The 27,331-nt window shown below is 47.1% G+C and overlaps 12 protein-coding genes across 12 annotated transcripts; 5 read left to right on the forward strand and 7 right to left on the reverse strand.

The window, feature by feature from the left end:
- Window positions 1-18: 18 nt before the first annotated feature.
- On the reverse strand, window positions 19-1,704 carry C8Q69DRAFT_418033 (RNA ligase/cyclic nucleotide phosphodiesterase). Its single transcript, XM_028628362.1, has 3 exons — window positions 1,203-1,704; window positions 895-1,138; window positions 19-835 (listed from the first exon to the last, which is right to left on the reverse strand). Exons 1-3 carry the CDS (start codon window positions 1,308-1,310, stop codon window positions 210-212), a joined length of 978 nt encoding a protein of 325 aa, XP_028485527.1. The 5' UTR covers window positions 1,311-1,704; the 3' UTR covers window positions 19-209.
- On the forward strand, window positions 1,705-2,753 carry C8Q69DRAFT_467849 (ubiquitin-related domain-containing protein). Its single transcript, XM_028630654.1, has 4 exons — window positions 1,705-1,873; window positions 2,006-2,060; window positions 2,189-2,271; window positions 2,360-2,753. The coding sequence occupies exons 1-4, from the start codon at window positions 1,863-1,865 to the stop codon at window positions 2,448-2,450; spliced, it is 240 nt and encodes a 79-aa protein (XP_028485528.1). The 5' UTR covers window positions 1,705-1,862; the 3' UTR covers window positions 2,451-2,753.
- On the reverse strand, window positions 2,754-4,853 carry C8Q69DRAFT_467852 (putative RNA polymerase II transcription factor SIII subunit A). The gene is made up of 3 exons (XM_028630655.1): window positions 4,618-4,853; window positions 4,484-4,560; window positions 2,754-4,416 (listed from the first exon to the last, which is right to left on the reverse strand). Exons 1-3 carry the CDS (start codon window positions 4,673-4,675, stop codon window positions 3,178-3,180), a joined length of 1,374 nt encoding a protein of 457 aa, XP_028485529.1. The 5' UTR covers window positions 4,676-4,853; the 3' UTR covers window positions 2,754-3,177.
- Window positions 4,854-5,003: 150 nt separating this feature from the next.
- Window positions 5,004-5,883, reverse strand: C8Q69DRAFT_467853 (hypothetical protein). The gene has a single exon (XM_028630656.1). It carries the CDS (start codon window positions 5,629-5,631, stop codon window positions 5,224-5,226), a length of 408 nt encoding a protein of 135 aa, XP_028485530.1. The 5' UTR covers window positions 5,632-5,883; the 3' UTR covers window positions 5,004-5,223.
- Window positions 5,884-8,437, reverse strand: C8Q69DRAFT_467857 (general substrate transporter). Its single transcript, XM_028630657.1, has 6 exons — window positions 7,987-8,437; window positions 7,621-7,920; window positions 7,147-7,572; window positions 6,617-7,079; window positions 6,376-6,546; window positions 5,884-6,309 (listed from the first exon to the last, which is right to left on the reverse strand). The coding sequence occupies exons 1-6, from the start codon at window positions 8,194-8,196 to the stop codon at window positions 6,245-6,247; spliced, it is 1,635 nt and encodes a 544-aa protein (XP_028485531.1). The 5' UTR covers window positions 8,197-8,437; the 3' UTR covers window positions 5,884-6,244.
- A 1,217-nt stretch (window positions 8,438-9,654) lies between these two features.
- Window positions 9,655-11,822, forward strand: C8Q69DRAFT_467862 (hypothetical protein). Its single transcript, XM_028630658.1, has one exon. It carries the CDS (start codon window positions 9,755-9,757, stop codon window positions 11,687-11,689), a length of 1,935 nt encoding a protein of 644 aa, XP_028485532.1. The 5' UTR covers window positions 9,655-9,754; the 3' UTR covers window positions 11,690-11,822.
- A 792-nt stretch (window positions 11,823-12,614) lies between these two features.
- C8Q69DRAFT_270992 (fungal-specific transcription factor domain-containing protein) lies at window positions 12,615-14,767 on the forward strand. Its single transcript, XM_028626791.1, has 4 exons — window positions 12,615-12,823; window positions 12,888-13,274; window positions 13,337-13,608; window positions 13,663-14,767. Exons 1-4 carry the CDS (start codon window positions 12,792-12,794, stop codon window positions 14,667-14,669), a joined length of 1,698 nt encoding a protein of 565 aa, XP_028485533.1. The 5' UTR covers window positions 12,615-12,791; the 3' UTR covers window positions 14,670-14,767.
- Window positions 14,768-15,448: 681 nt separating this feature from the next.
- Window positions 15,449-17,585, reverse strand: C8Q69DRAFT_491874 (flotillin domain protein). The gene is made up of 7 exons (XM_028632156.1): window positions 17,471-17,585; window positions 17,274-17,373; window positions 16,921-17,215; window positions 16,811-16,856; window positions 16,232-16,752; window positions 15,983-16,177; window positions 15,449-15,869 (listed from the first exon to the last, which is right to left on the reverse strand). Exons 1-7 carry the CDS (start codon window positions 17,476-17,478, stop codon window positions 15,685-15,687), a joined length of 1,350 nt encoding a protein of 449 aa, XP_028485534.1. The 5' UTR covers window positions 17,479-17,585; the 3' UTR covers window positions 15,449-15,684.
- A 1,011-nt stretch (window positions 17,586-18,596) lies between these two features.
- On the forward strand, window positions 18,597-19,496 carry C8Q69DRAFT_271006 (hypothetical protein). The gene has a single exon (XM_028626792.1). It carries the CDS (start codon window positions 18,694-18,696, stop codon window positions 19,480-19,482), a length of 789 nt encoding a protein of 262 aa, XP_028485535.1. The 5' UTR covers window positions 18,597-18,693; the 3' UTR covers window positions 19,483-19,496.
- A 242-nt stretch (window positions 19,497-19,738) lies between these two features.
- On the forward strand, window positions 19,739-20,624 carry C8Q69DRAFT_271104 (tubulin binding cofactor A). Its single transcript, XM_028626793.1, has 4 exons — window positions 19,739-19,864; window positions 19,964-20,139; window positions 20,280-20,366; window positions 20,430-20,624. Exons 2-4 carry the CDS (start codon window positions 19,969-19,971, stop codon window positions 20,529-20,531), a joined length of 360 nt encoding a protein of 119 aa, XP_028485536.1. The 5' UTR covers window positions 19,739-19,864; window positions 19,964-19,968; the 3' UTR covers window positions 20,532-20,624.
- A 93-nt stretch (window positions 20,625-20,717) lies between these two features.
- Window positions 20,718-21,775, reverse strand: C8Q69DRAFT_444782 (Tho complex subunit 7-domain-containing protein; the record flags this gene model as incomplete). Its single annotated transcript, XM_028629020.1, has 2 exons — window positions 20,718-21,679; window positions 21,739-21,775. The coding sequence occupies 2 exons, from the start codon at window positions 21,773-21,775 to the stop codon at window positions 20,718-20,720; spliced, it is 999 nt and encodes a 332-aa protein (XP_028485537.1).
- Window positions 21,776-24,525: 2,750 nt separating this feature from the next.
- On the reverse strand, window positions 24,526-26,300 carry C8Q69DRAFT_467882 (hypothetical protein). The gene has a single exon (XM_028630659.1). The coding sequence runs from the start codon at window positions 26,221-26,223 to the stop codon at window positions 24,721-24,723; it is 1,503 nt and encodes a 500-aa protein (XP_028485538.1). The 5' UTR covers window positions 26,224-26,300; the 3' UTR covers window positions 24,526-24,720.
- Window positions 26,301-27,331: the final 1,031 nt, after the last annotated feature.

Genomic DNA, 27,331 nt, shown 5'->3' on the forward strand with positions numbered 1-27,331 from the left:
CTGTATAGAATGAGATGGCAAATGAATATTCATATCTGCCCACTGTTTTGCAATTATATGGTGACAGTTGGATACAACAGTGAAAGTCTTTGATTTCTTGACTTTTGTGCTAGGAACTGCCACTGCTGAAATCTCATCTAAGCTACCTACCTATTTATCTTGCTTCTAAACATGGCTTAAATTAAATGGAGGCATCTCTCAACACGGTGTCAGAATCCTTTTCCTATCACAATCCTGTCGCCCTTTCCATACCACAGCGTTCCCTTGTGAAAATCCAATCCCTTTTCTTCGCCCACAATCCATTCCCCACCCCGCTTGATAGTGCCATCCTCGCGGGGCCAGAATTCAGTCTGCAGTCGTTCATTAATTCTCTCTATCCTCTCAATAAGTTCCTTCACCCGCTCATGTGCGATCCTCTTCTGGCCATCGGGTACATCTTTGACCAAAAATCCATCTTCAGTTATGAACCGAGCAATTGTAATATGCGCAGATGGAACAGTATATCTAGACCCAATCTTAACGCCCGTCTCAACACTCTTGTCGTAGACATCCCGGCGCAGGTGATGATAGGTATATCGATCAGCCTCCGCACTGCGGTTCGGACCCGTTGCCTCACCAGCTGCGGGGACGAAGCTAAGAGCCATTGCTGATGCGTCGTAGCTCACCATGGGTTTGATAAGACGTGCTCGATGATCAAAGGTGTAGTTGATAATGTCAGGCACTGCGCCCGCCTGTTGCAGAACGTCAACACGCTCCTCAATCTGTGCGCGAGTTAACGTGTTCGCAATCTCAAGAGTCGTCATATGGAGATTCTCAGGCGGTGGGAACCAAAGCGCTGCATATGCTCATCAGTAACCGGTTTGACGATGGTTTATGAGGTGGTATTGTACTGACTTGGAGCAACCTCTCGAATCTCTCGTTGTATCATATCGACCATTGCCTTGATATGTTGTGGTGGCCGTGCCCAAAATACCAGACAATGTCTCGTGTCTACGAACCCAGGGTCTTTGTTTGGGCCATCCAGTTTCGCAAGAATCTCATCGCAATTGAAACCTGCGAAGCTTGGGTCCAGAAGTTTTGCTTTCTGCAACGCATTCCTGGTAGAACGATGGGTCTCATAGCGTGCTTGCAGCTCAGCCTAAATTAATGGCAGTGTCAGTAGGTAAAACTAATGCTTATATATAATTTGGCTGGGGTATTACAGGATCATCATTTGAGGCCAGTATAAGCGGCTGGTATGGATTGCTTCCCTCCGGAAGCGGGGTGACGGTTCCAGATAAGTCCTGGTAAAGAGCAGTACGTTCTGCCATGACTATGCGCGTAGCCCCTAAGCAGGCCGTCTAGTTTACTGGGTACAGAATGTGGAAGAGGAATAGAGAGTCTGTATGTTGTGAGAGCTCTGTGAGCATTACGTTGGAAGGCTCGCGAATATGGAGCTGAGTCAAGGGAGAACGGAGCCAAAGTGGATAGTCTATAAATATATATATACATCTCTAGTGAACGTTCTCCAGTCGAATGGCCATTTCAGTAAACTACAGAGAAAACACCAAGAAGCGGTAATAAGATTGTATATAAAGAATCAGATATATAAAGTCAAATATACCTGAACACTTTTGCAGAGTGCGAGGTATCTGTTGTGTTAGTTACTCTAGGGGCGGGAAGGGCGCCGCAGCCTGTCTCATTGATGACATCCCACCACTAACCCCGCCAAACTACCTCCGACAGCTATCCCGGTACTGAAATCGGCGTTCGCCATACCACGTCGCGCTTCATTTTGTCTTCATTTTCTTCAACTTTAGCGCCGTGTTTCAACTCGCTCAGTTCTACGCTTGCAGGCGGTTCCGTTTTACTCATCTTTCAGGATGTTGATCAAGTGAGTGCGCGCGTTTTCCTTGCTCGTCTGTCCCCGTCAAGCGTTGGGAGAGTTGCCTGCGGTGCAGCAGCATCTACCACTATTCCGCAGACTTTATAGGAAATTGCTAACGCTTTTATCTCTTCCTTCTAGAGTTCGCACCCTTACTGGAAAGGAAATCGAGCTCGATATCGAGCCTGACTACAAGGTACTTACCCACCGCGACCTCCGCTTGCTCGGATTACGGAAAGCGAACCACATCTCCTATATGGCGCCCTACAAAGCTCAACTCATATTATATCGGGAATTACGAAATACTCATACTAATCGACCCAGGTTTCTCGCATAAAGGAGCGTGTCGAAGAGAAGGAAGGCATTCCTCCCGTCCAGCAGCGTCTGATCTTTGGTGGAAAGCAGATGTAAGCGAACACCCCAGCACAGGAATAGTAACACCAGCGTTGGATGTGAGGGTTAGGACTTTACTGACGTGACGGCATAATGGTATAGGGCGGACGACAAGACTGCCGCTGAATACAACCTTGAAGGAGGCGCGACGTTACATCTGGTTCTTGCCCTCCGTGGAGGTGCTTCTCTGTGATTGGAATAGTCGACAAGCGGAACCGAATCTGAATGTGAAGTTATAAGCAAATATCGCAGTAGGAACATGCGAGACCCTGGTTCTAGGAAGACAGGTCGCAATGAGGCCTGGGTTACTAAGAGGTAGATATGGTGGAATACACGGCGACGGACTCATGTCAGATCTGTGTCAGTTCCAAGCCGTACATATCTGCTTATTGCGATGCTACACGGGTAGGCTTGTGGCACGGCTAGGGGGCTGCCATTAACTTTATGTATTACCTGAATACCATTGATGCTATTAATTACAAGAGTTCAAGAGATCCATGAGGTTTAGATTCTCCATTGCTGAAATATCGTCGTCATGCATCTTCTGTGCTGAAGAGTAACCGTAATAAACCCGCAGGACAATCCCTCAAGCTGATGAAACAAAAACTAAAACAATCGTGACGCGTAAAATACACGAGCCGTCCCTCACCCAGAGCGCCATAGAAGAATTTCGAAGTAAAATGCTCAAACCCTTGATCATTTCCATAATCGACAACGTAAAAGACCACCAATGAATGCACCATCGCTCCCGGGATATCGTGAAACCCGACAATAGCTCTGCGCCGCAACCAATGCTTGAGCAAACCGACAGTTTGGATGAGAATCCCGCCTTGCAAATCAACATGGAAGAAAACCGTACGCCGTCCACTCGTTTCGTGTCGAATTAGAATAAGGAAATGTGCACTCGGGTGTGCTGCACCCTAAGCAACCCTCTTCCGTTTAGGCTGGATGAAGATGCTCGGGGCAGGCCGTTTCTTGATAATCATAGGGCGAGCCTGTGGAGAAGTGGAGCTGTCCCCTATGTCACTGTCTGCGTTGCCTTCGAGAGGTCGTTTGAACCGGCGCTCTGGAGACGGACTAGCTGAGGTCCTGTAAGGGCCCATTGTCGTCGGAGAAAATGATCCCGCACGCTTCCGTGCCGACTTCTTCGTCTCAGGTGAGGGCGTGGAAGTGGTAGCAGAGGCGGGTGGAGAGGCGGCAGCCGGCGCAGAATCTGCCGGTTCGGAGAACGAAGGCTGCTCGATGGACCTGAATTTAGATGAAGAGGACGGTGCAAACAGAACTGGTTTCGCGGTCTCAGTAGGAGACGAAGCGTTGCCAGGATTGGAGGTCGGAGAAGTTGCGAACAACGTAGGTGTCTCGATAGACGGTCTGATTGTCGACTTAGACGAGGTGACTGGCTTCGGAGGTGTCTCTGCGGCAGGCACACCCGTCTTCTTCGAGGTGAGAGCTCTAAGTCTCGCTTCTCTCTCCCGCAGCAATGGATCCGAACTTGAAGGACCAGGGGGACCTGGCCTTGCCGTGGCAAAGGAAGTAGTTGGCTTAGACACAGTAGAGACAGGAGTGCTGATGTGTCCGACGACCCGTGATGGCGCAGGTTGCTTGTGTTGCTCCACGAGCGAGCGAGGGGCCTGCTTGATTTGGGAGGCTCTATTTTTCAGGTGATGGGTCGGAATTGCCAAATTACTCTTTCTCTTGACAGGAGCGAATATGCCCGCTGGTTTCACTCTCTTGGTCTCCCGAGGAATATCTGGCCTTTCATAGGTCCACCTGGGAGCCGACAGCGGATCCATGCATGGCTTTCCAACAGTCGAGACGAAAACAGGAGCGATGCCGCCCATCTTCCGATCATACATTGCGTACTTCTGTGCCTCCGTGGGCCGCTCCTTGGGGAGACGGACTGATCTGTCATTAACGAACTTGGCGCCTTGCTCAGCACGCTGCGCATTGATCCGCTGAAGGGCCATATGCATCGCTTCTGCATCCTTGTCCACTTCTCTCGCGACTTGTTCCTGCAGGTCGCAATAAACGTCGTACCAGCAGTCGGACTCCTCCGGTAACTCGAATTGCTCCCAAGAGGGGATATCTCGTTTGATGAATTCCATCCAAAGCTCTTTGTCGTCCTTCATAATATGAGGCGATTGTAGTTCGATCGATCTCTGTGTGATATAGCGTTAGCTGCAAAACTCACACTTGCACATGGGGGAACTTGACACTTCAGCTTACCAGCTGTTGAGGACTTTCGACTTTAAGGAGGAAGGGTCTTGCGAGAGGATAAGGAAGCTCGCCAATATCCTTAAGATCTAGCAACCACGTTAGAATTGCATGAAAAGCCCGGGGCGTGGGCAGTTACTACTTACATCTGACGCTCCTTATCGCGGTCTTCGTGCACAGCTGTAAGAGCGATTGCGGCGCCATCGTGGTGGTTGTAAGACACTCGACAGCCGGAGAGAGGATGGCATGTAGAATTTTGTGTGAGACAGAATAAATCGAGGGGGGAGATCGCGTAATATCTATAAAGAAAAAGAAGAAGGCTGGCTGATATGCAAAGATCTAGTGAATGTCGTCAATTGAAACAAGACAATAACGGGCATAGAGTAAGTAGTGCATTCGCAGGCGCTACAGTGGCCGCAGTGACGCCGAGAGGGGCGGCTGCCTGTGTGGCCCTAGTCCGTTTACGGATGTCACGTGTAACGCTCAGCTTTCACTTGATATATGATGATGATTATTACTATTATTATTATTGCATCTAGATAGCAAATATTCGCAATATTCAAATCGATTCCCTTTCCGCTCTAGATCTGGAATTATACCACCCTGTGGCAGCGTCCCTCATGGACTGCATACAGATAAAAAGGGGTGCAGCAGTCTGGAATATCAGTCCAAGTTTTGTCGACGAAGAAGATTTGATCGATGATCAATTTAACGCCATCTACTTATGAATTCTTGGCGCTTATAACCCATTTTCATGACTTGTCAAAAGCTCCAAGCAAAACACTCCCTAGGACCCCTGCAATTGGTACAAAAACCCAATGATTCAAGAAATTCAGGCCATTTGCGCGGGCGATCATCCCATCCCCGAATGCCACCCCACCGCTAGCGAAGAGGATCCAACCGAGTGTCTTACTGGTACCAAAATAAGACGCAGCATAAATGGCCGAAGCCATGAAGAGATCGCGCACACCAACCATGGACATCAAGGCGTTCGAAAGTCTCTGGTCTGCGCTCGAAGGGAGAGAGTGGAATTCGAGAAGCGCGAGTCCGTCTTGGGGCCGGATGATGTCTGTGATACCGAGCCCAAGGCAAACGGTACCAAGGGCACTCGTGATAATGCGAATGCCGCGGGATTGAGAGATGCGGGAGGAGGGGGCCATTCTTAATCGAGCTTGAAGTGGATATTAGATGTCTAGTAACCGGTTAGTTCATAGAGTGCTCACACAGCCTCACAGGTTCACTGAGGTAGGAATTACACAGCAGAATCCAGGGGACCCAGGGACAAAATGAAACCAACGGCAATTCACTGCTTCAATATTATTTGGAAATAGGTTGGACTCGAGTAAGATCAGAAGGTGACTAGACAGGAGCAGGTATATAAGCTCTCTGTAGCTAGGGATCGGCATTCAGGCCCCCCGCGCGGTCGTTCGCGGCTGAAGCTGAGCACCACGTGTTTTCCTCGGGTCGTGGTAGATAAACTTTAGCATCAATGTCTAACTTATGTATAGATTCCTGGAGCGCATATGTGGAGATATTCTGTTCATCAATGGTCTGGCATGCAGAATCAGATTGGAGTTATGACTGTGGCCTGAACGAACGATCTGTCGCAATTAGTAGCATCTACATGAAGGAAAAGAAGTTGGTAAATGTCCAAAATAGGGTGAGTATGTGAGAAAGACAGCGGAAATTATAATATAGCAGTAATTATGTACAGAGCATTCTCACGCGCAGGAACATCATGGATAACTAGGAGCATAATATGAAACATTGTTGTCAGATAACGGTCTCCACATGTTCGGATTCTGCCTTTGCAATAGAGCTACTCTGATGCATAAACTCTATTGTCACCTATTAGTACGAGGTCCTTCTTCATCATGCGAGAAACGCAGTTTTGTGCAACTTACGGTCGACTTTTGTTGACTTGAACTTTCTGGCTGGGATCCGATTCTCAAAGAGCAGATCAATCTCACCAAAAGATCGGTCTTTTGTCTCTGGTAAGCGGAACCAGCACCAGATGTTGCAGAGAAGGTTGGTGCCGGCATAGAAGAGGGCAGCTTTTGCGCCCCAATTCCACGCTATGTGAAACATAAACCTCAGTCTGTATCTATGAACTGCTCCATTAGGTATTTTAAGGAAGAGACTTACATGTTGCGGACAGCATTCGGGGGGTAATGCAGTTCTGGAATATCTGGGTGAGGTTGTACACAAACCTCCCGATGACGATCGTCTTATACCTCAGTCTTCCGGAGGGCGTCTCTGCTACAATTGGGTAACAAGTGGGACCGATAGCAATCATGTTGATAAGGGTTGAAATGACTAGCAAGATCCCAATAGCCATTTCAACGTTCTTCCCACTGGCCCATCCAAGACCACCTATGGTCACGAGACAGAAGAACATGCATGTCAAGCCTGTCATGTAGATCGTCGCTCTCCCAAAGTGAGGGAAGAGAAACCAGCAAATGATGCCACCGACAATGTAGCAAGCGGAAAGGGAGATGTTGACATCGAATGCTTGGATTTCGCTGAAACCGGCGGCTTCAAGAAAGACGACTGAATAAGCGAGGATAGCATTGCCGCAGAGAATTTGAGCTGCCCAAACGACGCAATTCTGGCGAAAAAGAGGTAGATCAGGGAGTGTTCTTGTTCCTTCCAAGGAAAGTAATCAGCGCACTTACAATTTCTGTCCGTCTGAGATTGGTTCCACGGAAGCAATCCAGGAAACTCGCCCCCGCTGTTTCCGAATCTTCTAATTCTGTGGTGTATCTTATATAGGCGAGAGTAGAATCCACAATGTGTTCCTTGTCGGGTGTGTCCTGATACAGCTGCATCAAGCTCTTCCTCGCCATATCGATCTTACCCCTCCTGACTGCGTTCCAGGGCGACTCAGGGGCAAAGTAAGCCGCTATGGCTAGTGGCACAGGCCAGATCCATTGGAGGATAAAAGGAAGTCTCCATCCCATATCGCTTTGGATCCCTGCTACTGCCTGAACAACGCCAGATGAGAGAAGGATACCTGCACCCCAGCACATACAAACGTAAGCAGTAAGGTACGGTCTAAGTATGGTGGGAACGACTTCGGACGCATAGGCGGTGGAGAGTGTCTAAGCAAGTTAGCCAGATGCTTCACGACGTTTAATTGGTATATCAACCTGAAAGACACCCCACGATACGCCGCATAGTGCTTCTCCAAAAGCAAAGACCGACAAAGACGGTGCAAAGACCGGTATAAAAATCACCAGTGCCATCCAGGTCATAAACAGCATCATTGTTATCCGGCAACCAAATCGATCCTGACTGTATGCGTTGACCAAGAGCCCTGCAAGCTGGCCCACAAGTGACGAATTTGACAGGCCCGACTGCCAGGCGGCGGTGATATACTTTTGACCAGTAGCAGGATCAAGAACCCCAAATCGCTCTTTGAATTGTGTCTGGCCGAAAAATGAAGTAATCTGAAGAAATTATCATCAGTATGACTGGCAGTGGCTCCATGGAAGAATTTGGAAATTGGTACTGACCATGACCAAATCGTATCCTTCCATGATTATACTGGTGGACAACAACATAGCCCAGAATACGGCCTTTTTGTATTTCTTTAAGGCTTGAAACACTGTCAATTGCCTGTCTGCCGCATCGCTTTCCTGTGCCCGCTGCATGAGTTCAGCAGCGCCGGGGTTGTTCAATTTGAAGCCCTTACGGCTCTCAGGAGGGACGGCCGTCTCAGCCATTATAGCTATAGCACAAATACCACCGATGAGGCATCAAGACACGAAAGCTTTCGTTGAAACAATAGCTAATACCAGCTATGTAGAATAATCTTGCGTAAAAAACAAACGTCCTCGATGAAGACAGGGATCGCAATAAATAGTCGGTAGAGGGCCAAATAAACACTGGATCACGCATGACTAGCATGGCTGAAATCTATATGTTTCCGGCCAGTTTTAAGTTCACTGGGCGATTGTTTGCTCATTGGCCCGTTTAGTGTTGGTTCGTAACATGAGGGCGTCTTGTCTTCCCCAGACAGTCATTCCCAATAAAGTCTCATATATTAGGACCATGTCAATCACCATAAAGGCTGCCATGGACCATGTGGACTCAGGAAAGAACAAGATGCCCTGGGGAAAATTCATCTTCTACGTTATACGGGCGCAGTGGCCAGGATCAGGCTCCCAGCTCTTTGCACACAGGAGGAAGAGCGCTCCAGGTAGGCGTTCCCATCACAGCCTTGTCACTAAATTCTCTCATCTGATGTTGAAACATGGACGGATATTGAGAAGCCCGTAAGATAGCCGTAGTATACAAACAAGATGCGGGCTCGGTATCAAAATGACGAATCCGGGGCCCCGCAAACTCGGCTCCAGACCGAGGGCATGGAGCTTGCGGGGAAACAGCTAATGCCCAGCAACACGAGCCTCTTTGGATCCTCGGGGAGAGATTGGTGGGAGAAATAGGTGTGAGTCTTCTCCCCGTACCTTCGGACCTCCCAATGATGAGAAATATTGACTGTAAGATTGCAACAGATCTCAACCTATTTTACCGAAATCTTCCCGAGGAAATGGGGCACTCGGTTAATTATGTTATTGCTTCTATAACGGTGTGGGCATTGGAGCCATTCACAGATCCTTGGTTGATTGTTGAGAGACGTTCAACCCGAACAAGGCAGGTGATCGGGATAATCATTCTGTCAGTCCATCTGAGCGCAAGAATGAAAGCCGCCCAGAGAGCCAATCATCACTGAACAGCCCCGACGCGGGGAAGGGCTTGGGTGTTTCTATGATTATCGGCATTATCATAACATCAAGATAGAGATGGCCTTCCAACCCCAAAGTTTTGCCTCAAACTAGCAGGTGCCCGTGTCTTAACTACCGAGGCAACATGATGGATCCAAAGGGAAAGAAACTCTAACCTGCAATCCAATTAATGACTACTATTTCCGACAAACCCGACGCGATAACACCAGGAGAAAGGGATCACTCTTTGTGTGAGGAGGCTTTGATGGCGCTTTCACAGGATGATTTGCTGGTGCCTGGTCATATCGTAGATTGTGAAACCCGCTCCCCGGGATGACAATACGTACCAAGGGTGCCCATAATTCAATGCTAGAATCACCATGGGTACCAGACATCGGTCCGTCCGTCTGCTAGTGCATACTGGGTCTCAACCTCTTAAATACCTAGGTAGGTAGATAGGATTAGAAAATTCCCTCTTACCTACCTATATTCTCATAGTCACGGACTGCGAGGAAAAATTTCTCTGTACTAAGGTTGTCTTCAACTTTCTGCCATCATGATTTTGCACGACATTCCTATTCGCAATGTCGACATAACGTCTCCTTTTTGGTCTCGAATGCAGCAATGTTCCCGCCAAAAAACAATCCCGGCCACTGTGAAGGCACAGAAATCGCTGGATCATTGGTACTGCTTAACATGGAAAGAGGGCCACCAGACCAAACCCCATCCATTCTGGGATAGTGATATTTACAAGGTCGTAGAGGCCGCATGCTACTTCCTTATAAAGCACCCAGATGATGAGATGATGGCCATGGTAGAGGAGGCGGTGGATATGATTCGGAACGCTCAGCATCCCGATGGATATATCAACTCGTACTACACAGTCCATGGAATCAATAAGCGGTGGACAAATCTACGCGATATGCATGAATTGTACTGCTTAGGTCATCTAATCGAGGCTACTGTCGCATACGAGACACTGACCGGAAGTGGGAGGCTGCTGGCGCCAGTATTGAAGGCAATTGAACATGTGGACTCTGTCTTCGGGCCTGAACCCGGCAAGAAGCGTGGCTACCCTGGACACCAGGAGATCGAAATCGGCCTCCTTCGGCTCTACGAACTCACAGGGAAGCAACTTTTGTTCAAACTTGCCAAGTACTTCATTCTCGAGCGTGGTCAGACAGATGAGAACAACGAGATCTATTTTGACCTGGAAGCGAAAGCTCGTGGAGGCGATCCCTATGACCACATGGGGCCGGAGTGCAAAGCCTGGTACAGTGAGCCACGAGATTATGGCTACCACCAAGCGGATTGCCCTCTTGTGAAGGCCAACGAGGTAAAAGGTCACTCTGTGAGAGCCATGTACTATTATACAGCTGCAACAGATCTGGTGCGACTCGCTGGTGACGAAGCGAAGGATGTCAAAACCGCTCTAGATCGACTGTGGAGGGATATGGTTGATCACAAGATCTATGTTACTGGCGGCCTAGGATCAGTGGTCCAATGGGAAGGGTTTGGTGCTCCATATTGCCTTGGGGATACCGATCGAGATGGCACATGTTATGCTGAGACGTGCGCAACTTTCGCTCTGATTAACTGGTGCCAGAGAATGCTGCGGCTCAGCCTACACAGTGAATACGCTGATATAATGGAGGTCGCCCTCTACAATGGATTCCTAGGTGCTGTTGGTCTCGAGGGAGACTCATTCTACTACCGGAACGTCTTGAGGACTTTCAACGGGGAGCCCAAGGACCGTAGTAAATGGTTCGGGGTCGCTTGCTGTCCACCAAACGTGGCTAAACTGCTGGGATCAATAGGGTCGCTGATATATTCTGTGAACTCTGAGGAGAATCTCGTCGCCGTGCACTTATATATTGGCAGCGAATGCACAGTTCCCGGTACAAATGTTATCATCTCTCAGAAAACAGACATGCCCTGGTCTGGGGAAGTCGAGATCGATGTCCGGGGTTCGACAGCCTTGGCCCTTCGCATACCTAGCTGGGCCCAGGAGTTTACTTGTTCGGCTCAAGGCGACGTCAAGGACGGCTATCTTCACCTTCCCCCACTAGCGGATTCAAAGATCAAGCTCAATTTCCCTATGAAAGCCCGCAGAGTTTACGCCAACCCCCTGACCGGCAAAGATGAAATTTGCATTATGAGAGGCCCTCTTGTCTACTGTATCGAAGACATCGATAACAGCGACGTTGACGTCGACCATATTGCGTTGGTGGACGCACCTTTGAAAGAAGGATTGCCCAAGAAGATTGCCTCTGTTGATGATGTCATTCCTATTATTGCTGTAGGGAAACAGCTCGCAAACAAGAAGTGGACCAGCTTGTACGGATCGATTCCCTGGAGTTATGACTCCAATGTTACTGAGATACACGCCGTTCCGTACTTTTTGCGCGCGAATCGAGGTGGCAAAGGAGGAATGAGGGTTTGGACGAAGAGGCTGGCTACCTCTCAGGGAGTAGTGAATGGAGATCCCTGAACATCGGCTAGACTTCGATTAGATGATAATGTTTGGAATCCCAGGCTTTCGCTCAGAAAATTACATTCTATCTATGCAGAACTTGAGTCGATTTGCGATCTTGTCTGAACGTTGATGCTTTAGTACAAAGGACATGGAAATGATAATAAATAAATGATTGTAGAAATGAGAGCCCTAATGTGGCATCTCCTCTTGCAACTTCCTATATATAGGAACTAATATGCTAGTAGACATGTGACCGAATTCCACCTTTGAGATTGTAGCTAATATGACCCGACCAAAAACGGTTATGAAATTGTCACAGATTTTCTCAATGGCCCACGACTGACGAAGAAAAGCAAGGAAATCTGGCCCTCATTCTCATATTGCATGTCAGCATCGATGAACCGGTTCCATCCTCAGGAGACTGGAATCGGTGCACTGGCGCTTTTATCATAAATGAACCATGAACGAATATCATGGAGTAGAAGCCGAGCTTTTTTGATATGCCATGTAGAGAGTCTCTCCGGGCGAAGACATTCCAGAAAAGGAAAACTGAAGCCAATGGGGGGAAACGAGCCCCCTTTTCTGGTTATTGATCAAAAATATGACAACAGTCAGAAAATCTAAGTTTCAACAGTTAGTATAGGAAATCTTTGGAAGTAATCACCGGCGGATGGCCCTGCTGTGTCATTTGCATTCCGATCTCATATGGTGGACTGGTAAACGGAAGCCGCGCCTCGAGCTTGATGATGAAAGGTGACTATATAACTATGTTTCCGAGATAACTAGGTATGCTCCATAGATGATCATTTTGGGAGTGGCATTCCCCTCACTAGGGTCTATTGTTGTGCGATTAAATGATGTAGTTATGCTATTGTGTATTGGTCACATGATGTATAGTTTGCGGAGCTCTCCGCACTTTTTGCGCCCCATGCGATTCCCTCCCGATTCTCCAAAGAACTAAAAACCTCTAGGAAAGAATAATTTTGAGCCTCAGTTATCTGTCAATCAAGGAAAGTTGATTATCTCAACTGGTCCTCGTGCTGAGTGGATTCTGGAGAGGCTAGCGGATCATACAAGAACGACACCACGCAGTCCACTCTTCAAGCTAGCTGTAATAATGCGCGCGACGTCCTCTTGTACTGCATGTCGGTATGAAATAATAATTATAGTTGCGATTCTGGAGTCATTTACCACGTACTGACTGTTTACCAAGATTACGCAAGAAGAAATGCATCATCCCCGAGTGGGGACAGTCATGCAAGCTGTGCGTGTCAAGGAGGCTAGAATGCAATCTAGCCAAGGTGCCTTCTGGAAGCGATAGAGGAGCTCCTTTAGATCACTTAGACGGCCTTATCCCAAGTTGTCCGGGAGAACCAAGTGCGGAGCCTTCAAGTACGCTTTTAGATGGAACAGGAGTTTCATCGAGAGTGACCCAAGATGGTTTACCGGCCACAGTCTGTGATGACTTGGTTGATCTCTATTTTGATTTGATACACGACAAACAGCATATTCTCTTCCATCGGGATTCCTTTATTGCTGATCAGCGTGCGGGAAGGGCACCATCGTTTCTGGTGTTAGGGATGATTGCGTTGGCAGCTCGGTTCGTGGGACCCTGTTGAGGAAAAGAGCTCGCATCCCTCTGACGAAGTATGGATTGATTAGGTTTTCGTCCAATCCATATTTTCAGAATACCCGTCCATGGGATAGAGCCAAATCTTGGTATCAAAAAGCGATGAGCGCATTTAACTCTCGTTCAGTTCTGATTGATATACCGTCTTTGCAAGGGAGCGTCCTGTTGGGATTCGTCGCATTCGTGGAAGGAGACAATGATCAGGATGCCTTGCTTTCTGCCCAAGCAATTTGCATGGTGCAAATGTTGCGCTTACCAGTTTGCCTTAGCTCCGATCCCATACAGCGAGAAGTCGAGATTCGATGTAGGTGCATTTCATTCAAATATTGAGGCCGAGTCGCTGATTCTCTTTGCTTAGTATTCTGGCAATGTTGGATGATGGATGCGTGGCATACATCACGACTACAACTTCCCAGGCGCCTGAATGATTCGAATTTCAAGAGACCCTTGGAAGAGTGTGCATTTAATGCAATGCAGCCTGGTGATCCGGCTAGTCACCTATCTGAGGCGGACATAGAATCGCTGGGACTGCGGAAATCCGGCCTTTGGAGCTCAATGCTTGCTCTGACAGAGATTCACAACCAAGTTGTCCTGCTTAATGACCAGATCGTCCAAAAATCTATTCCTTACCCCGCGGTTCGCAGACGTGTAGCAGAATTGTCAATCAAGTTGGACCTCTGGCTGGGAGATCTACCAAGTCATCTCCTTAATACGGTTGATAACCGTGAGAGCCATGCTAAATCCGGCCTTGGACGAGAGTTCGCCATCCTACACCTGCTTTATCATCACCAAGCTCAACTTCTCTATTACCAATTCCTCAATAAAGGGTCAACTAGCACTGGCGCGGATATCGACCATGAAGCCGTTCAATATGCTGGACAATGCAAAGCTCATGCTGCAGCATTAAGTAAAATTATGTGGGACACTAATTCGACGCCTGGAATGGAATGCTTGTGGTCACCAGTCAATGGACACCTTTTGGTTGTCTCATCGTCCATACATCTTCACACACTCTTATTCAGCAATGACGACACAGAAATCACCAAGGCAAGAATGTTATTAGAACAAAACTTCATCATTCTACTCCATTTGCAGAAATACTGGCCATTCATTGAATTCTCTATGTCGCGACTGCGGGCATTTCATCAAGTATGTCAGATGAATGCTACGGAGAAGAACTTTGACATGGATCGCTGGATGATTAAATTCTTAAACAGGTATGGTTCTCGAGTTCAGGATCGGTATAGTGAATTTGGACCAGATCTAGACGAAAGCGATCCAATTGTAGGGACTCCTGCCGCTGCTGCACTGTGGAAAGAAATATCCGGAAGCGAGTTCCGTCAACTTCTCACAGAATCTCAATAGGTCTTCGGTCTCGACATACTGTACATGAGAAGTTTATCCGAAAGGCTGCTTAAATGGTCACAGCGCCCAAAGCTACGCCGGAAAGTGCGAAGGACTGAATCAATCACTACGGCTCGGGGCTAAACTCCCTACTTCTCCGGAAGAGTTTTGTTGCGATCCAAGTGCCAGCTACTTACTTCAAGTGGGATGTGGTGAAATGAATGGACTCTTGACCAATATTGATCAAGAGTGGTTCGCAGCTGCATTATTTCGTTCCTTCCCTGCCTGGGACGCCCATAGCAGAGATCATAGCCCCTTCGTCGGACTTACATTAGGGTCTGCAGCATATTTCGTGAATGGGGAGCAATTAGGCGTACGGGTGTTCGGCACAGATATGGAGACAAAAGAAATGCCGTGACTGTTCGGTCTCGAGCTGCAGTTCGACCGTGTGTGTTTATAACCCCGCTGGGGTTGTCGATTACTATTTAAACTGGAATGGTCGACCACTCCGTTCAGATCTGGCCTCCGGGTTTTTCACTCGATATCTGAATCAGCTCCCTTGGGTTCCGAAAACTAGCTCCTCGATCATCTGGTTGAACTGCTTGTCTACATTTGGAGACTACAGTGTTAAGAAACCAGTCCCGAAGAAGGAACAACTGGAACTGGAAATCACCCGCAGATCCTGTGATCGGAAAAGCTTGATTCTATCTAGGCAGAAAGTACACGCGGAAATATTATAATACCCAATACAATAGGCCCATTTACATATTACTTATGAATCATGGCAAGAATATTAAATTGATAGAGTATTATTGGCATTAAGAAAACCTCAAGAACTGACTACACTAGCAAGTAGAACACCAATACATTTTCGTCTCCCCAATACTACGGAATGTAGTATTCAAGGTAAACTAACTGAGGTAAAGTCAATCCATGACGAACGTGGATATGGCTTAGCTTTGCGAACTTAGGTTCCCAGTCGTGCGTCTGTTTCAACCAAATGTTCGCGGCCAATATCGCGACAAAGGATCTAGACTCAATCAAAGAGCATTGCCTTCGGGATGATGTCTTGAGATTCTTTTTCTTCCTGTCCGCTCTTGTTGGGCATACGCGCAAGCCATGATGGCGGCGAAATGCCTGTCTGGTCATGGATAGTAGAGAGAAGCGGTGGCAGACTTTGCATGAGGCCCCGAATGGGATTATCAGAGGCATCTCCGTTACCTGGATAGAAACACTGTTAGTCATAATTGTCTATATCCCCGGTCGTCTTTCCAACCGGGATTAGGCGATAGAGCACTCTAGTGAGCCACAGAATCCTCAGATGTCAAACTTACCAGTATTCCACATAGTAATCTTGGGCTGGAGTCCACTGATCGCATTTCCGTTGGCTTCTGCAAGTCTCTCATATGTGCCACTCTCCAGCATCTTGTATTGTAAGAACCCTTGAGGCCCTCCCAGGACATCCACAAGAGCACTATGAGCCTTGGCCATCTCAAGCATAGCTTCCGCTTCTCGTTTCTGCTGGTAGCCTGTAGAAGCATAGTTAGCGGGATATATCATAGTAGTATTACTGAGAGACCTACAGAGGGCGTCTGCCTCCAACTTTCTTTTGTACAAGGCTGCATCGGCTTCTTTTTGCTCCTTATACAAGAAAGCATCTGCCTTCTCCTGAGCGGATTCGCGGGCTATCTTGCTCTTGACGACATCCGATGCTCTAAGGCGTTCAAGCTCTTTTTCAGTCTTCCTCACCTCGACCTGTCTCTGTAGTTCTGCATCGGTCATATCATACTGACGTCTCGCGGTGAGCTTGGCGAGTTCAAGATTGTTATCAAGCTCTGCTTTGAGTCTTGAGAGCTCCGCTTCAACCTCTGCTCTTGTCTTTTGGTGGCCCGCTTCGATGGTAACTGTTTCGGTTTTGATTCTGGATGTTTCCTGCCTCTTCAATCCGTCAATCTTTGCTTCGCCAATTTGGCCCCTCATCTGGGCTTCTGCGGTATCAATACGGGATTGATTAACAGCAGCTTCCTGAACTTTCTTGCTCATACAAGTCAAGTAGTCGAAGCTTCCATACGAGTCGCTAATATCTAGAATATTGGCATTATGACTGAAAACGTCTTAGCAAATACTACTCGCGCCAGATGTCATGAAATCACATCACTCACACTCTAAGGCCGAACTTCTCGAGCTCTTTCTGTATGTTTCCCATTACTGATATCGCACAAAGTTAGCAGTTAGTTTTCGTGTATTGCTTTATAAGCTGATATATACCTACCTTCGTCCTTGAAGATCTCTCTCTCTTTGAAGATTTCTTCCATAGTCATGCGGGCAACAGTCGCGTTTACTTCTCCCTTGACAATGTTGCGTATTGTAGAGCTCCTGCCACAGATCTCATCTGCCAACAAGCGACATTCATTGCGAGACAAGATTTGAGCGCATCTCTTGACTGACTCGGGATTATCATCAGGTCCGACTGTGAACACGACATCCAGATTGAACACATGTTTTTCAATAGTCCTTGGCCGGTCGCTGTAGGGTACATTGCATGGCAATAGCGAAATGCGGGAAGCCTGAAAGTCATTTTCGTCAGTAGAGTGAAGCGGAATGACAATCAAAAATATAACGTACTTTCTGCCATGGTTTCACGAAGGCTTTCTTGCATACGCGGACTCCGTCAATGCCCGCTCCCGTGATGACGAGATATTCGTGTGGTTTTGTGGTTTTGTATCTGTGGCGATTCAGCAGATTGTTTTCCTTTTTGGATATAGCTTTGACAGCTCAAGTTTCCATCGAGTCTTGTTTTCCGCTAACGGAATTGTACTCACCCAACCATTATGACAAAGTACAGTTGTCAGGAATTTTTTTCCTCTGTAGTGTATGAGGTGATGATACCGGGAGGCGTGCCTCTTTGTCCAGAGATAGATATGTTGGAGTCGATATAACTTTCGATTGAAGGGGGGTTTCGATAGAATATTAAATAAATATCACGACATGATACTCCCGCTAGTGAAAGTATGTTCAGTAACCTTTAACCTATGGACTAATCATATTTGCGTCAAGAGATCGTACAACTGGAGTCCGAGTCCAGAATTCGAACTCAGGCCAGTTTAGTGGTTGACTCATTCATTGACAAACCAGCCAGGTGGACGCGAGTACATGTGGAAACATCATCCTCGTATATTAGATAGCATTAGATAGCCTAGCATAATATTTCTCTGATAGACTATTTCCTTGATTCGACAACATCTTACTTCAAGGGACTTAAACAATCATTTTGGCTCTCCCAAGTGGCGTGTCGAGTTAGATAGATGTCGACAAACGCTTCTAGCTTCGATAATTAGAACGCATTTCGATGAGGTAGAGGATTTAATGACAAGGATGAAGTTATCTTCTAGTGTATTTGCGTATTCATGAAAGAAAAGATAACGATTATTGTCATGCATGCAGTCTAGATCTGTCTGTTGGCCTTGTGATAGTAGCATTGGCACTGAAAGAGGATGCATGCGTTCCATGGAATACGACAAGCCGAAAACGTTTATCAAATTTGTCAGTGATGGGAGACCACCAAAGCGATTCTCAGAGAGGGGTAATAAAGGCTATCCAAACTGTCTTCTATGTTTCAGCCGACTTTCAAGACCCTTATGCTGCGCGAGGTTGGCACCATGCGGGGAAAGGTGACCGCAGCATCTATTGCTCCACCCAAACGCTGCCCCTGGCAGTAGACGAGAGTTTAGGAACTGATAAAAAGTGTCCTCGTAATGCGAAATCCAGTCTCCAACGTGCTAGTAATAGAGAGGTCATAGCCATTTCTGGCCGCGCATGTGTCGATAATACTGACATAAACAGAACCTGACGTGATGTATGTCGAATTACTCTTGGCACTGGAAGATTGTCATATCCTGCGAATAGACAATGGTATCGGGTTATCTTAGGGGATACCACAATGTATCTCACTTTAAAAACACCCCCGTCATAGTATTTGTTGTCCGAAGCATTTCTGCCCCATATTTTCTCGAGTCAATCTTCGCCTCATTTGGCTTTCGGCAGCATGTCTCCTACATCGTATAGTCCTGAAATATACCAAGATGAGGCTGCCCCGGCTTACGAAGAAAGTCTTGACGCTTCTCGATTTACCAACAGCGAACAGAAGAAGGACATGTCCCATTTCGCGCCGTCCCTGTCTTTGGGGAAGCAGTTGGCAGAGACACGAGCTCGGAGAATTGAGGATATGCTGGAGACATACGTGAATCCTCTGGTTTTCTCCCTTGGACAGACTGGCTTATATAAAACCACATTCTTGCTTGTCCCCTCAAACGTAACTGTTCTCCAAACAAACCGCATGTCAACGGAAACGGAGATTATCGGTTTCCCAGCCGGGTGCCCTGCAAGCCTGATTTGGCTTATCGGCGAAGAGCATACTCTGGAGTTCTGGAGACAGCCAGCAGTGATGAAAGAGCTCGAAAGCTGCCTTAAGCAACACTTAATCGGTACCGGTCACAGTTTGGAAGGTACAATGGACGAAGCTTCGACCAGAATAACGGAGAGGCCTGAAGACGACAACAATATGCAAATATCTACCGCTGCGAAGAAATCATTTTGGGGAAAGACGAATACTAGATCTATCAGCCGGAAAGACCATGGCGACGCGGAAACTATTCATTCGAGACCTGAGTTGAGATGTCAAAATGCAGGGTACCTGGACAGTGCCGTTCCACCAGGAAAAGTCAGAGTTCAGGTCCAGTTGAAGGACATATGTTTACGCGTACAGACAGAGATGGGATTATATGATACAAGAAAAGGTCCCGCACTTTGCCTGTCAATTGAAGTCGGAAGTTAGATGATAGTTGAATATCAGATATAATCGCCTACTCCCCGGGTTCAAATATTGTAATCATCATAGAGGGTGACCACGGACTCTCAGTAATCAGTAACAATACTACGCAGATTCCTTCGAATAACGTAGACTCTGATCTCAAGCAGAGCATCATTATGAGGAAAGATTATCTGGCGGTTTCATTCTGCAGAGCGGTCACGTGTTACCCCTCAGATACGAAAACCCCCACCAAGTCAAACAGTGCAAAATACACCTATCACAGTCGTTGCTTCTATCAAGACAGTGACATATTTTCCTCACAATTTACTTTGTCTCGACATAAGGATTGTTTTCTACCATAGAGACAAACCGACGAGAAACTTGGTTGGTAGCAGCCTTTCCCCTAGTACGCTGGACACCCCAAACAGTCCCAGTTCCCAGCGGACGCGTGTTCCTCCCGTATATATTGTCACGTTGTGACATGATGTATTGACTTAAAGTATAGGAATAATGGCGCCCCCATCGCCTCTATCAATTGCTACATCGTCTGTTCAACGTTTGGTCAAGGAGGAGGCTTCTTACCACCGTGAACTGCAGCAGCAAGAACAGCGAATCCAGCGCTTGGAGGCCGAGACCGGCCCCGATGAAGATGGAAACAGGCAGTATGCACTGAATCAAGAGGTATGTATTTTTATAGTCATGTTTCGATTGTACTCCCATATCTATGAACGCCAGGGGCAACTGGATTTGATATGGATCCCGGTCCCTTTTTCCCAGCTGGGAACATGTATGGAATTCTACTGATAATGGGCAATTTGTAGCGTCGGGCAATGGAAGAAACCAAAGCAGTACTTCCAACACTGAAACCAAAGATTTCAGCTGCTCTCCAGAAGTTAGAGGCTCTACTGGTAAGTGCCTATTCATTTGGTCCTTTATTTGTGTGGCCAGGCAGAGTTGACCTGTACGTAAAGGTCGAGGAGGGACAGAAAGGCGACCAAAGCAATGTTGAGCAGATAAATGCTGCCAAGGATGCAGTAGCTCAAGCCAAGATTGCAGTGAGAGAGGTTTCGTGATAGAAGAAAATTAATTCGACGGCTGTCCTGACCGAGAAGACGGCGAGATGTAACTCTGGTATAAAGGCTGCAAATCCTGAAAGTAACAAAGCAAGACCGAGAATATTTTCGTTCGCGATGATCCAAACAACCCGTACCAAACGCCACGCTATTGTACATATGCAATGCCACAGGGTCATAGGGACATCATGTAGTGTCCATCTTATCGCCTACGCGGCCATCAGACACTTCTTCGCCTTCTTCCAGATCGTTGGCCTTTTCAGTCCCTTCGTCACCAGTCACCTCTCCTTCATCCACCATGTTGGTATCCTGCTCCATATTCGTAGTTTGACGCAATGGAGATGCCCTTGCCGTTCCGTCATGTGACCTGTCTACTTGTAGTCCAGATGTACCATGTTCATCCCGGGAAGACTGCAGTGATATATTTTCAGGTCGCGGTGTATTCGAACCACTGGTCTTGTCTTTGGAAGGAACATCGCCTTCGTCGCCGTCTTCACCCTCCTGCATGCCCTCTCTGCGCTCGACCTCCTCCTTCTCGTCTCTAATCAAGCGTCGCAGCTGCATGCCTTCTTCCACGATACGGCCAAATTGTTCTCTCCGTTCCGACCATGTCTTCGCGTATTCCTTGCTCTCCTTCTCTAGCTCTGTGATTTCGGCTTGTAGTTTCTGTAGATTGTTCTCTTGATCCTCCCGTGGTTTCAGAAGTCTGTTGCTTGTGATTTTCTCGGCTAGCTCGTCGTACGTTTTCCGTAGTGCCAGGGTCCTTTGGGCTTCCTCCAGCTGAGTCCGCAGCTCTGTTATGTTGTCGCTCACGGATTGAGCAGTGGACTGAATGCGAAGTTTCTGGGCGGCATAACGCTCACGTTCCTTTTCGTTACTCGTAAGCAGGAACTGGATGCGAGCGATGCTGCCTTCGAACGCTGCAAAGTCGAGCGTTACGTCTTCGCGGAATTGGCGCCATTCTTCGAGCTTCTTCTGTCGCTCAGCTTCGAGCGCTGTCGCAGCATCGTCGTCTGCATTATCCGGCGGAGGAGTCGGAAGAATGGTCGTCAATGAGGATGTGAGGGAGCCTGGAGTGAGGAGACGTTTCGTGATGCGTTTAAAAGGCTTTTCTTCGACGTTCAGAAGACGAGATTTGTGCAGTGCATCTACCACGACAACTTAGGTCAGTCTGCATTCCAGAAGAGGACCAAGAACAGTATCTTACCTTCCTCGGCCTGGTCTAATAAATTGTAAGATGCCATTGCGAGTAACAAGGTAATGCGGAGAAGCGTTATGACAGGGCTGAGGAAGAGCTTCTCAGTCGGGTAAGGCAAGCTAACGACCAAAGGCGACCAACCACGCTAGTCGCGCAGGTTGCCCGCAACCTTGCTTTACCTCGCTTGCAACTGGAAGACAATGGAAGACCTCAAAGGTCGTTCTATCGTTGATCGTCTCGAGAGTTGAGTATTGCATTTAACTGTCATCCTCAATCCATCAGACACGACTGCCAAGCTGTACGAGCAGTCTCCCCTGATTCTGACGCACGGCTTGTTTGTCACCTCGGTTGACATGAGATAGTCTAACACTGTGGAGCTGAGCTCAGGTCTTGAAGTGTAAAGGAACAGAACAGGTTCTATTCCGTACGCAAATTCCCCCGTTATATCAATCGCTTATGGCTAACGTTTCATTTTCATAGAATGCATGAAGAGGCACTATTTATTCAGTCTTCTGGTTCCCACCGGATTAGCATATCGCAATGACGGAGTTGTACTCGGGCCTCCATGTGGGCCAGAGATTCGCCTCGCTCGAAGAGTTCAAAGATGTTATACGAAGTATATCTGTGAGGCAGCACTGGGACCTTAGAGTGGTACGAAGCAACAAGAAGAGTGTAGTCTTAGGCTGTCGATCCTCAGTCAATTGCTACTTCCGAGTTGTGTGCCGCGCAAACAAAAATGCAACATACATAACGAGTTTACAAGACGGTCACAGTTGTCGGCGAACTGCGAGTTCGCCAGGGGCCACGCCGGCTCGTTCAGAAGCGTCCCATGTCCGGTTCCTCCTTTCGGAGATACCAAAGTTATTTGATATGAACAATAAAATAAGAGGACAGGAAGTTGTCGACGCAGTTAAACGCTACCATGGCTATGATATATCTATGAGACAGGCACAGCGTGCCCTCACTAAATTACAGCCACGACGACCAAGAGTTCACCCAGATCAAGCAGCCCACGGAGAGGGAGATGACGAAGTACAACAGACCCCACATCAAGCTCAAGCAAGCCACGAAGATAATTCTGGACACGGCAAAATTGCTGAGAATAGATGGCTTCACAGTCAACTTCCAGCTACGTTACCTCCCGAAGGTAGCGTTCAGCCGAACAGTACTCAGAATAACCAGACTGTCTCTCAACAGTCTCATAACCAACAGGTGCCAACGCATACTCTGGGACACCCCCAGGATCAGAGGTATCCTGTTCAACATCTGCCTCCTATAAACATGCCACAAAATACGTATACCCATCCGCAATCTACTCACACAGCACTGCCGCCACCAGACCCGAAACTCCAAAGCCAGCAGCAGCAACAACAGACCGGACATCCAGCTGCCCCGCAACTGGTACTTACGAACTTCAAGATTGAATTCACTTGCACGACCTGTGGGTCCTTGAACCAGAGCTTCTTTCCTAATCATGGAAACATCGCTGGTGGCAACTATCTGCAGCATTCCTCATCAACACAGAACAGTATACAAAGCCGCCCACCTACTTCAGTATCCAATAGAAGAAGCAGTAATGACGATGGAAACACTGTTGGACATCATCGCGACATACCGTCAACTTGGACTGCGAGTGGTCTAGAGGTACCGATTACTTCTGGCAACCCTTGAAATCCGTTCACAGAGAAGTCGAAACGATTGAATCACTGGTCTCTTGAGATACCTATTCACTGTTAGATGATTCGTGGTTAAAAATGGCGACTTTCGCCTCCCACCCATCCTCATAAATAATACCGTGTGGCAGCAGTCAATCGCTTTAATGGTCTCCACAGGAACTGGGATGTGCTCTCCACTAAGATGCTTATATACACGAGTCTGACGAGGAATCGTCACAACTATAGCATCGCTAGTAACCGCTTATCGTCCGCAAAAGATATGCTGGCTGCGATCTGAGAAATTTTCTCTGTGATGTGTTGAAAGATAGCCATCCACTTGACTAGATGGGACTTTCCTCGCATCGATATGTCATTTCTTGGTATTATGCTCGAACCATCCCTCATGTAGAATAATCGTTCTGCTCCATAGGTAGGAGATGCACGATACTGGAATAAAGACCGATAATGAACAAGGGACAACGATATTTGGTGAACGCTGGTCGAACTTTCCAGTCATACCGAAGAAACACAATTATGCCACGTGAAGATCTTCAGTCTTACTCAACTGTTACTAATCCCTACGCTCTCACAAGAAGTTCATGTTTTGATTGGACAAGGTGAGGAAATAGTACTTCTGAATCGGAAATCTCTTATCTCTGTAGCTTTCAAATGGAGTGTCAAGATTTATTAAGAGAAACGTGGTAGATAACTTGTCTTATGTCTGAACCTGACATCGCACTATGGCGATAGGCAGCGAGAGCTGGTAAGGATTAATATATTATGATATTATTGTAGAGGTCTTGATAACAGGTAGTAGCGAGAGCATGTTCATGTGGACAACCTGCGCGCAAATCAAATACACAGTCAAATGTCAGGAAAGCAATTTATGATCATGGAACTTATGTTGCTAGCCACGGCCGAGATTATCCCCAGTCAGATTACACGGTTATAACCTCAAACAATGGCTAATTAACATGAAGTCAATCTGAGGCTTGTATCTGATAGAAGACCCTAATGAAAGGCATTCGCAAGCGATCGCTGCATGGGAAAGTACTTTTAGGCAATGATTATAGGATTTTTCCTTCACTGCATAACACAACACAACATCACACTTTATAACCGTTGCACAGTCACTAACTAGCTAGCAATAATTTCTCTAATTGATGCAGCGCTTCTAAGTTCTTATGATACAATATAGTAATCACTGATTCCCTTTAAGAATGACCTGCACCCAGGTATCTCAGATGGCTGGCCGCATTTCTTTACGGCAATGCAGCCCTTCCCCGACATATAGCTACCCTTGAACTCTAGAATTATGCTATCAAGCCAGTGCCGTCTAAACCACCGTCCATCCTCTATCGATTAAGTCATCGAGGCATGGGCATGTGGTCCATTCTGAACCGTGCTCGCCTAGCTGAAAAAATCCAACCACACCACCATCTTTGTCGTCGTCAACTACTATTGCTGAGCCGCATATTCCTTCCCGGATCTGGCCTCCCGCGGGCCCGACATAGCGAAATATATTTTCGGTCTGAAAATCGACAAAGGGAACAACAACACCTGGCGGCTGTGATGCCACTCGAAATCTCCTCCCATGAACTTTTAAGAAGACCAGACCACTAGCCATACCGTCAAGACTGCACCAAGTATTTTCTAGAACCTCATTTGAACGGAGGAGTCTCTTGGGTATGTTGGCTTGGAAATACTCTGAGTTTGTGAAGGTTGTTGACGGAAAGAGTTTCACCAGAGCAATGTCCAATGCCTCAAAGCGCTCTGTAACCTGACCTATGCAATCTCCTGTCCGAGGCGAAGGATGGTAAACTTCATCAGTATCAATGAAGCCGTGGTTCGATACAGTCAATCTCGGCCCTTCCTTGTTGGATCTGAGTAAGATACCGGCAGTTGTAGCCATGGTTGTATCAAGGTAGCCACTATATCGAGATGTCGTGCCACTCTCCACTCTAACTCCAGGGTAGAGAGTATGTAGCTCCCTTATATAGTTAGTGGTGTCTTGAGTCATATCGCTAGGTTCGATTAAGCGCTCTCTTCCTTGCCTTTCCATCTTCCAGAAGGGCGTCTCGCTGTGATGATACAATGTGGTCTGACCTCCAACCCTCCCCGGGAGAGATCTTCTTTCGTATGTCCTGCCATCGCCGGTTCTGATTTCAACGATGACTAGAGTCGGAATGAAGTTCACAGCTTGAATATTCACAAGCTTTCCCAGCTCTTGAAGAACAGCTTCATACTGTTCTGTCGAAGCTCTCTCCCATTTATGGAAGCGCAGATGTTCAGGCACAGGGTCGGGCATTCTAGGGTTGCTGTAGTCAATATCAGTTGACAAGTATGTTATCTGATGGCCGACTGGAATGAACATAGCTGCCACACATGCCACTGTCAGAGGGACTGGAGTTGGCGGATTAGGTGTCTCTATGATAATCTCAGGCCAGATATAAGTGACGCTGACTGCTTGAAAAGTAGTGTTGATCCATGCATGCTCGGAAGGCGTGGGATAGCGGAAATCTCGGCGACTGCTATCCCAGAGTGTAAATGGCGCCACATCAGACGCATGTCTCGACCCATAGCCGTTGTTTGACACCCACCATCCCTTAGGACTGTGGAGATTTGGTCCTTGTTCGTGTAGTCTTCGATCCACAGTAGACCCTTGGGCATTATCAGGTCTTGGAATAGAAGTGGAGTGTGCATGTGGAATGCCAGAGGAGTCTTGATGGGACCGATCAATAGAAAGGGCTTCTTGTGTCTGATCTCTTGACGCAAAGGCGACATATGGTGTGTTAAAACGGAGATTCTCCACCGTAGAGGATCTGCGGTGTAGGGTCATATTGACAAAGTATCTCGTGTACTTGATAAAGAGTTCGTTCGCTGCCAATACAAAAACCTTCGATGCTGAGTGTAGATAGATAGTTGTCGGACACTTGGAGTTGGGTCGTGGCAGCAGGCTGTTGACTACCTAAGGTACCTGCCGTGGGCGTGACTACTAGGTAGGATCTGTTCTTACCTAGCGCCGTACCATCTAAACCATGGTTCCTGCATACAAATAATAGTATAGATCTCCAGCGACACCTCAACGCGGTGCTAGAGTCTAGTAGTCCATATTGGACGAAGCCAAGATGAGCCCTTGGTCAAATTAACTCCTCCCCTCGGCCGGTTGCCATTTATCTGAAGCATTTTCCAGTTTTAATCTGACTATAATATCGCCTCCTTAAGCCCTTTTGGCCCAATGATGAATGTCCTCGAGTTTTCTCTATCCCACCTGTTATTATCGCCTCTTTACTATGAAAACCTGTGATAAAGCTATCGATCAATAATGATAGGACTGTTCAAAACTACTATTTTCTAACAGCACTTGGTCTCACCACCCTTACCCCAGATAAGATAGTTAAAGGAGGATAGGATATATCTCTTTTGGTTGATACCATGGACAAATTATAATGAATTAAACCCATAATAGGCTTTCCTAGGCATTAGATAGTGGGGGATAGAGGAATACGGTGGAATAGATATATCTCTCTTTCGTCCCTTTTGTTATGCTAACTCTATGAGTTATATATCCCTCAACTGAAATATTCAAAAGGGGGAGTAATATAAGAGTATGTGGGCAACTCTCAGGGGTGATTTCTCATATAAAGAGGCTTTTACTTTAAATGTGTTACAGCTAAAGGGATAGTATAGGCCCTGGGCCTTGGCTAGCTACGTATTATACCTAGGCTATAGAGGGGTGTAAAACCCATTAATAGGCCGCCATACCTCCCCCTTGTTAAAATAATAAAAAACAACCTTTCGCTCAAATAATAGTATAGATAGCAAGGATGTGCGGAATACCTCCGATAACCATCGCTTTTTTTTTTTTTTTTTTTTTTTCCGGGGGGCGTCTTGGAGTCGACTAAAGTATGATTTTATCGGACGTCCGACAAAACAGAATTCGAAAT

The sequence above is a fragment of the Paecilomyces variotii genome (assembly GCF_004022145.1).
Source record: "Paecilomyces variotii strain CBS 101075 chromosome Unknown C8Q69scaffold_5, whole genome shotgun sequence".
Lineage (NCBI taxonomy): Eukaryota > Fungi > Ascomycota > Eurotiomycetes > Eurotiales > Thermoascaceae > Paecilomyces > Paecilomyces variotii.